This window comes from Apaloderma vittatum, unplaced genomic scaffold (genome assembly GCF_000703405.1).
Source record: "Apaloderma vittatum isolate BGI_N311 unplaced genomic scaffold, ASM70340v1 scaffold8264, whole genome shotgun sequence".
Taxonomy (NCBI): Eukaryota; Metazoa; Chordata; class Aves; order Trogoniformes; family Trogonidae; genus Apaloderma; species Apaloderma vittatum.
The window spans coordinates 53480-63088 of NW_009714283.1; the positions used below are offsets into that span (position 1 = coordinate 53480).

General features: G+C 50.2%; 1 protein-coding gene across 1 annotated transcript in view; it reads left to right on the plus strand.

Annotated features, from left to right (window-relative positions):
- The window catches only part of LOC104273367 (cyclic AMP-dependent transcription factor ATF-6 alpha-like), a gene marked incomplete at its 5' end in the record, with an annotated part of 52029 nt that extends 44103 nt beyond the window's left edge, over positions 1 to 7926 (plus strand). Inside the window, one exon of the mRNA XM_009868685.1 lies at positions 7718 to 7926. Within this exon, the coding sequence (XP_009866987.1) occupies positions 7718 to 7926 (209 nt within the window). The remainder of the gene's footprint in view (positions 1 to 7717) is intronic.
- Between the last annotated feature and the right edge of the window lie 1683 nt (positions 7927 to 9609).

The window sequence follows — 9609 nt, forward strand, 5'->3', positions numbered from 1 at the left end:
GTTTCTGAGCTGTTACTGCTCAGAAAAGCCACTGCACGTCCTTCTCTGAAATGTTGGCTTCGCTGGGGAAGAACAACACAGTAATTTATTAGAGGCGTAGAACACAAAACACAAATTGTCTTTATGTGGTATCTTCAATACTATACATTTTTGGTCAGAGATGTTTATAGATATGTATAAATAATGAAAGCTGCTGGGGAAAAAATAACAGGAATGAACATTGAGTGTAAAAGCTTCCCTGCCACAGTGACTAGTGACCTTGCCAGCTCTCCTGCCTGTGCAGAACAGCTGTCCTTAGGCAGTACCAAGGCTAGGAAAGGAGAGTGTCCACTCTGCCAGCTCTCTTGCTAGCATTTAAAACCAAAGGCAGCGTTGGGCCAGAAAGGTCATCCGGCTCTAACAGCCCCTGACGCTAGGGCCGTGGCAGGGATCGGAGGGACTGTGCCCATGGCTCCCTGTCCCTCCCTGCTGCACTCAGAGGGAGCGGGTCCCCTTTGTGCTGTCCTGGGACAAGCCCTCCAACCCTTGTTCTTGAAAGTAGCCCTTACTGGAACACCTTCCTGGGCTCCTCTCCTGTGTGCAGTTATTTGTCTGCTCGGTGGGTATGTCTGGATTTGCAGGCTGTGTGGGGAGTTTGTTTATACTTTTTTGTACCTCCCAAGCAGGCATGGGATGGATTTGCCTGACAGAGTTGCTTTTTCTCCAGATCACTCCCAGGAGAGATTTCTGTGCAGCAGAACTGCTTTGCCCCTTGTCTTTGTTTTCTCTTCTTTTTATTCCCTTGTCATTAGCGTCACCACAGCTGGTTAGGTTTCAACATGGCCATCCTGCAGCAATGATCCCCCGCCAACAACACGCATATGCACAGCCAGCGCTGTCAAAAATGTCTCAGTAGTTCTGAGAAGTAATCTGCCTGAGGGAGCTCTAAATGATGTGCCTGGAAGGGTCAACACTGGTGATTCTGATCTCTTCTTGGCATGGCCATTGGCTCCATCTCCAAAACAGGAGCAATCACAGCAGATCCACAGTAAGGTCTCCTCTGTAGCTCTTGCTCTTTCTCTTAAAGAGAAGTGACTGTCCAGCATCTCACGTAACCTGTGTCAGCGACTGAGGGCAGCCGAGTCCACAGAGGTGAGACGATTGCAACTGCTTTGTTTGAAAATAAGGAATTTGCTTTTAAAAGACGAAGTTTTTTTGGTTGCAATATAACTTTCTCCCTTTCCTCAAATAATGCTGTCTAACAAGCAAATCTGTAAGTGTTTTAGGAACCATGCTGCGTTGTTGTGGTGAGTGTATTTTTAGTCTGTGTAGCTGTAGCGGTAACACTGCTTCATTTATATACTTATTTGGTAGTGTATACCAAACCTTCAGTTGGAAACATTGTCCAGATGTGCTGGGTAGGGCAGTCAGTGCTGCTTGGCCAAGATGAGATGGAAGAAGTGACAGTGGGGAGAAAGCCCCCGGAATTACATCTGGGGACAGCCCCGGAGCTGCATGCAGCCAGTGCCCTCATCTTCTGAACCTTGCGCTTTCTGCACTGCCCTAAACATAAGCTCTGTTCTGGGCCAGAGCAGGTTACAATATAAATTATTTGGGTGATTTGGTGCTAAATCATTCTTTAAAACAAACTTTAACATCATCATCTTGGCACAGCTAGCTCTAAGCAACCAGGTACTGGAATGCATCTAGTCAATTGTTGAAAGCTGCCTTGGTTCCTGCTGGAATGATAGATGAGGCCACAGAAGGAGATTCAAGTGTAAATTAACATTAACGCAGAATGTCTGTGGAGTCTGGTCTGTCAAAGCAAGCTTTCTCATTAAAAGGAAATGTGAAAAGTATAAAGGGGATGAGTAGCTGTTCAGCAAAGATGATCTTTAAAGAATTGGTGGGTTTATGTTACCTTATAGAGAGATAATACCCTGGCACCTACTTTGAGATCACCTCAACTAGTCCTGTGCATAGCAAAGCCACTCTACACTCTTGTCCATGAAGAGGGGATGATTCTCCAGCCTTACTGAGAAAGACAGATAGTTAAGGTAAAGATGGGGCAAGTGATTTCCCTTCCTGTACGGTACTGGAATAAGTGAGGACATGTAGGTCCCGATCCGTGTGGTTGGCACTACCTTAACTGTGTATTCAGTGAGCACAGCAGGAGTAGAGCTGGGAAGGTTCTGACCACTTTTATGAGCTGCCTAGTAAGAAACCAACCAGTAGATACTGCAAAGACATTTGAGGCCTTAGAGAAGAGTCTGAGGATTTGGAATGTCAAACCAGTGGCCTAGACCCCAAATTATACAGTCTTGGTCTCACAGAATATGTTTTGGGTAGTTGACTTGGTAGAACAAGGCTCTGTCATTGTACTTAAGGCATAAGCACACCTTCAGAAAGCTGCAAAGCTCTTCCACAGTGTTTGGTTGCAGCCTTGAAACACTTCAGCAGGGTCAGCTGGCATTCAGGGAGCTCTGTTTCAGCCTCTGCAAATCAGGCAGTTTTCAAGACAAGCATTTTCCTGCAGCAGAGGCTTTTGGAGAGCGTGTATGTGAGTGAGGAGGGGTAAATTACCAGAATAACATGTTCCTGTCCTATGACTGCATCCATGGGGCCAAACAGCCCACTGACATGTGTAGAGTTTAAATCTAGAGAGACAATTGACATCACCATGTGTTCTCACGTATTGCAGAACAGACACTAAGGTGTTCATCGCCTGCCTCTCAAGCCCTCTGCCTGTCCTCTGCCTTTCTCTGAGACAGCATCCCTTGTAGAAGTAGATGCCTGATCTCAAAGACAGACATTTGAGCATTCAGCTGATCAATATGTGTCAGTACTACCAAGGGGAGAAAAAGGACTTTTGTTTTACAGTCTTTCTAATAAGCCAGTTTGAAAATCTAGCGCTTCCAATATGAAGACAATCTTCCATCAGCCTGGGTAGTTTGTAATGGTAGTTATTATTCTCGGCCTTATTTGCTAAGTGTTTTTGATCTGGACTGCAGACTTGAGCTTTCATTAGTTGGATCTTGCAGTATGTTTGTTTTAAGAGAGCGGCACCAGGGCGTTCGTTAGATTTCTGTTCCCTAGACCAAGCTCGTGCTGGGAGCTTGGTACAGCCCACGGGAGCCAGGGAGCCACTTTGAGAAGGTGCAGTCCGAGAACAGCAACGCTTGGCGCAGTTACCTTTGCTGTTAATTTGAAATAGTCCATCATCTGAAGCACAGCTTTTAAACCTGTTAACAAATAATTAACCACAGCACAGCCTTTTGGCCTGGGAAGGATAGCGTCTTAAGCCTGAGGCTGTACTGTGTGAGAGGCTGTGTGCTCTGAACTTCAAAGAGGAGCAATAAATCTATTTATAAACCCAGACACCTCTACATGAGATCCGTTCCTGTGTTTTCACTTAGGTAATCCCACAAAACATCAGTCATAGGTAACTCAACACAATAAACTTCAGAAATAATTCAGTGTCAGCGTTGCTCTGAGCTACTAAGCAGCCCTGTGCCAGCAGACATGCAGCAGCAGCATCTTTGGGGGTGTCAGTCCTGTATTTTTTTAAAAGAGCTGATGACAGAATAGCAACGCAAAGTTGTTGGCCTGTTCTGTGGATGAAGTCAGACAACAGGGTCACACAAAGAACCCACAACTCTACTCCAGACATTGCCCACTTGCTGACATGGGCTTAGGAATAGCACAGCTGACCTTGTCCACCTATGTATCTATTGGATTTAAACTGACCAAAGAAACATGACATAGCTCTCAATGCCACCTGGACCGTAGGCGGTGAAGGTGTGCGTCCCTGCCCTGTGGCAAACATCAGCTCAAATCTCACTGAAAGGGCTTTGCCCAAGTTGTGTTGCTTTGTCTTTGTCACGAGCAAAGAGCAGACATCACAGCTCAGTTGACCTTTGTTGGCTTATTTGTGGACCTGGGTTCTGTCATGATGGGTTGCAGTCTACCCTAAAGGGGCTCCAGTCACAAACAGGCACCTGCAGCTTGCGGAAAGGCAGGGCCAGAGGGACCACTAGCAACTGAGTGCCTGTGCCAAGTGAGGTCAGGCACCCCAGGTCTGGTCTGACAGACGGTCATCCAGCCTTTTCTGCCGGTCAGAGATCCTCTGGTGTCCTGGGGTAGCTTCATCCAGGGCTTGTATTTTGTTATCATTAGAAAATTGGTCAAAGAGAGATCTGTTTCTCTTGAAATCAAGCTGATCATTTCTAGTCCTGTCATGCTGTTGGCTTATCCATAGTGATCTTCTGCAGTCCTGTCAAAGTTTAAGGTTGGGCTGGCCACTAAACTCTGACAGATGCTCTTCGTGATCCCACCGCCACCCTTGCAAGGGAGGATAACAGGGGAAACAGGGAGAGAGACTTTGAGGTTGAAAAAAACTTGAACTGGTATAATGAAAAAGAAAAAACCACTTAGAATAGCAACGAAGATGTTGAACTATATACAGATATTATATAAGCATGCAAATATATTCAAAGATAGAAGAGAATATGTTAATACCCGTGCCCTCCAGATGACAACTAGATCCCAAGTGGAAAAAAGTTCCAGGTTGGACTCAGGAGCAGCTGAGCCCAGAGTCCCAATGATAGTCACCAAAAAAAAAAAAATAGCTGTGCCGCTCCCATCTAAGGAGAGAGGGCAAGACAACCTGTCCTGAAAAACAGGAGGCAGGAACACCAGCAGCACAGGGAGAGATGACAAAGAGCCTGCAACAATCCCCTCGGCACAGCAGACACTGAAGGGCCCAGGGCTTTTCTTAGGCGCCTTTTTATACCGAGCACCATGGGCAGGAACGCTGCGATTGATCCCTTTGCGTCAGCTGACCCATGCTCTCCTCACCACAGGCACAGCTGCACCCCCTTCTCCATCGTGATTGCCACAGGTGCCAGGAGCCCCAGAAACTTCTATCCTGGTGCTCTCAGAGCAGGAGAAGCCCTCAGGCTTTTTCTGAAATGTTTCTGCCCAGCCCCACTTTGTGCTCGTTTTTTCCAGTTCTCCTGAGCGTTGTGCTTCACTCTGGCCTTGGTTGAAATGCATCCTGAAGATTTTGGCCAGCTTCTGTCCTTTATTGTAACTACAGCCTAATCCAATACGCCAAGGTGGTTGAAACCTCTCCAGCTTAGCATCTTCCAGAAATCTTGTAAGTGTGCTCTCTATTCCTCATCCAGATCATGAAACAGTTTAATGGCATTGAGCTCAGGACAGAGACTGCCCCTTTGACAGTGAATTAGCCTTTCCAAATATCGGACTGCGCCAGCTGCATTCTGGTCACGTTTGCCAGTTGTTTTGCTGAGACCATCACGTGGGCTTACGCAGAGCATCAGCCCCTCCACCCTCCGGGCTGGAGGGGGCCAGGCATCCTGGGGCTGCTGCCACTTTCAGACTGTTCCTTTCAGCACAGCTGATCCAGGCACCCAGCAGCACCACCGAGCAGTAACTGCTGTCCTCTTCTGAGTCAGTTTGGTTTTAACAGTAATGAGAAGGGTCACTAGACATGTCTGTAGCGGGAATCAAGTCTTTGCCAATGACTGTCCTCATCCCTGTGAGATGAGACCTTTTGCAGAGGCTCCCTGCAGCAGTTCTTCATCGACAGTACCTTCAGCCCAAAAGGGGAAAGAATCAGATACCTGTCTTTAAACACGAGTGTCGCTCCTGGGCTAGTTCTCAGACACTGGACAGGATTCAGGCGCTTTGCAAGTGTCTGAGTTGGGTGTGTGAGCCCCCTCTGTGACTGCTGGCCAGAGAGACTTGTGAGTGCGAGTCCTCCCAGCATCCTACCTCTGCTGTGGTGGCCTCAGAAGACACAACACCTTTTGCACCGGATGGCAGAGCTGTGGCTGACTTACTTAATTGCCGGTCCACTTAGTCATGGGGGAGCCCGTGTCAGCGCTGGGAGAAGCCGGATCCTGGCTGTCCGAGATGGGCTGGAGCAGTTCCCGAGCTCCCTCCCTCACAGAGGCTGCTCGTCGGGATTGCTGCTCTCCTCTGTGCTGTGCAATGCCGGGGAACCTACTGACAGCCGGCTGGGCTGGCCACTGAAAGTTGTACTGCCTTAGCAAGAGGTTTTCCTGGCGCTGGCTGCTGTCCCAGCCCACCTCACCCACTTGTGGCTTTGGAGCACATTTTCTCACATAGCCAAGGTCCTGTCTCTGCAACGTGAGAGCTGAAGGGCTGTGTTTCCAGCTTGCTGTGTCACGGGGAGATTATCTTTTCCCTTTTTCTCTCTCAAACCCAAAATCCAGGCTCTTGCTCCACCGCAGCTTCTCCTTGTGTTCCCAGCTGCACCGTGCAGCCGCCTGTCCTGAGCTGCACCACCAGCCCAGCCCTCTGCACTGTCTGGTCCTGAGCCTCTTGGGTGGGAACCAAGAGCACATCCAAAGGATGAGAGAAAGAGTGACCAGGAGGGATAGCCTCAAAAAAAGGGGACAGAGCATCTAAAGCTATGGCAGCGCTTTACCGGCAGCACCATGGCCGGGAGGGATGAGGCACTTGGGGTGATCGGGTCAGCAGCACAGCGACCTGCACAGGGCTCCTGGTCTTGGTCACATGGTGGCACATACAGAGCTTTTTCCATTTCATTTCTGCAGGTGAGAGTCGATTTCCCTTGCAGGCTTTCAGCCCCCTTAGCAAGGGTTTGCTCCTGCTTTTCATTACTATACCAGACATACTTGATCTAATGGCTTCTACAGGTGGTGTGGGGTACAAGAGGGTCCGGCCGCGGTTGTCAGCTGTCATCCAGAGTCAGAGTTAATCCAGGAAAACAGTAAAAATTAGTAATGTATATTGCATTTCTCCAATCCATACGCTTTCCATTAGGTGATCTTCCATCCTCCTTAGCACAGTAAGAAAACCCCGCCAATGGCAGTCAGCGTTTTTGACTCTGAAAGGCAAGGATTGGTCGTGCCTGGAAATCTGATCTCGGCTCTTGCATTCCTGGGCACACTGTCTATGCAGGGAATAGTCTCCCACCTTCAAATCCAGGCAGCAGATGCTGGCCATGTGCACAGCCTCTGCCTGCAAGCCCAGGAGCTTCTGCTGCAGCAGAGGTGCCTGGCTGGGGGCCACGCCGGCATGAAGCAGCCCTCGCGCTGCCATCCCCATGTGCTGGCCTGGGTCTCCCCGTGTCCAGAGGTGTCTCAGGGCGATGGCCTTGCCCACTGTCACCACAACATCATGCAATTCAAACAGCCAGGTCAGCACAGTAATGAGGCACAGTTAATTCTTTTGAGGGACTGCATTTTAACTTTTTTTTAACAATCTGGGAAAAGAAATACCTCTAGATCCTCAGTGCCAAGAGGAGTGCGATATTCTTAAACTGATAAAAAGAAAGTGAAACATCCAACTTGCTTAAATAAGCCCTATCTTCAATCACCTCTACACTTTTGTGGATCAAGAACAACAGTTCAGTAATAAATGTTGCACAGCGCCAACTCCATCAGTAATTATGTGCAGATTTTCCCTAAGAAAATACTTGTATTAATTTCTAGGTGTGAGTGCACATGCTAAGCGTGGCCTGGGCCCTTTGAGGTGTCACGAGCAGACTGGGGCTGCATCATGTGAGATGGAGCCCCGTGTGCGAAAGGGGGTTCCCCTTGGCCCCTCCAGCTCTTGCTCCAGATGAAAAAAAAGTCCAGTATTTGGTGCTGTTGGGTCACTTGCTTGCAGGTCTAATTTTAACCATTTTAACCTTTTTTTATTTTTTTTTTCCTTACTTTTACAGAGAATGTGATCAACGGGCAGGACTACGAGGTGATGATGCAGATCGACTGCGAAGTGATGGACACAAGGATCCTCCACATCAAAAGTTCATCTGTCCCTCCGTACCTCCGAGAGCAGCGCAGAAATCACACCGACACCTTCTACAGCGCGTCTCCCTCCGTCCCGGAGCCGCCCCACGCTCTGAGGGCTATTGTCAAATCGCTGCAGTAGCTCCTGCGGCGCAGGGGCACGGCCGGTCCCCTCCGGTGTGTGACAGGTCCTGCTGCCAGACTGAGCCCCATTGCTGGCAGCTCCCTCGGGCTCCTGGCACAGCAAGGGCAGACCCCTCTGTTAGCTCATTCCTGTGCCTCACCCTTCCCACGGGCTGCACCCTGCCCAGGGATTGTACAGCTCAGCTGGCCCCTCGCCTGGGACAAACGGACCCGGGCGTGCGATGCCTGGTGCCAGAGGTGTGAGCGAGGCACGATGCTGCAGTCCCGGCACTGGCATCTGCAGCTGGTGCAGGAGGGACACGGTCCATCCTTGCTATTTATGCACTGTCCAAAATTGTGGGTTGTTTTGGGGTTTTTTTTGTTGTTGATTATTTTTCGGTCCCTGTTAAATCACCTCCCGAGATGGAGTGCCGAGCGCTGGGGTCACACTGCACTGCCGTGGTGGTCCAGGGCTTGGGCTGCCCTCCAAGGCACTGTACACACACACCCCAACACAGACACACACGCGCCCCTGCCCCCCTCATCCCCCCCATCTCACCTGCCTGCACGCTCCTGTCTTCCCTCGCCCACGTGGCTGCGTGGCAAAAGGCTGAGGCTTGGCCCAAGGGTGGTGATTTGGTGCAGCACATGCATTTCTGAAGATTGTACTGCTGTTCTTTTGTTCAGTTTGGGGTTTGGGTGTGTTGTGGGGTGGGGTTTTTTTTTTTCCCCTCCCCCTCTCTTTTTTTTGCTTGGTGTTTTCTTTTTTGTGCTATTTAATGCTTTTTCATCACCAACAGCCTATGGAGCAGCGCTGGCCCTGCTGGGGCAGAAGAGCTGCGTCAGTGAAGTGGGACACAGGCACAGCACCTTCCTCCTGAAGCACAGGCACGCAGGGACACATGAGCTCGCTGACACCCACACACCCTGTCGCTGCTTCCCCAGCACTGACAGCCAGGGGAGCGTCCCCTTTGCACCCCAGCACCGAGCTGCTGGGCACAGCTCTTGCTGCGCTCCACTGCTGCCATTACAAAGTCCTCTGCAGGGCTCTCTTCACTGGTCCCAAGTTTGTCAGCCAAGCCCCGGGCCGGCGCTGGGCCGAGGGGCTCCCGCACCTGGTGCTCAGCCGGGATGAGACGCCAGCAGAGCATCGACCTTTTGTAATGACTTCAGCATGTTACATTTATTTTTTTTTTTCCCCCTTTGCAGTTAGCACAGAAGACGATGGGCTTCAGTTTGCCAGCCAGCTGCCTTTCCTTCATTGTCTGATCCGCTGACTGACTGATGTGGCGATTTTTTTATTGTTATTATCATTATTAATTATTATTATTTGCGTGTGTGGCTGTTAGGAAGTAAAGGTTGATCCTGCAGCAAGACAAACAGCTCAGGGGAGGCAAGGAGGAGGGCGAGGAGCAATACACCCCTGTAAAGTATGTGCCTTGCAACACTATGGAAAAGCTTTGCCCTTTGCCACGTAGTCAGCGCGAGCTGCACAGGCCCCCCATCCCCTCGGCGCTCTCGCTGCTGGGAAGCAGCCGGGCTCGGCCAGGGGTTTGGCTGCGCTCCTTGCACCAGTTCGTTTTCCTGGCCCCGGCCCCACCTGACTGTGGGCCAGCTCACACAATAGTCAAAAATAAAAACCCCGGCGGTGCCCCAGCCGGAGGCACGCAGCTCCCCCACAGCCCCACGCAGGGGCGGCTGC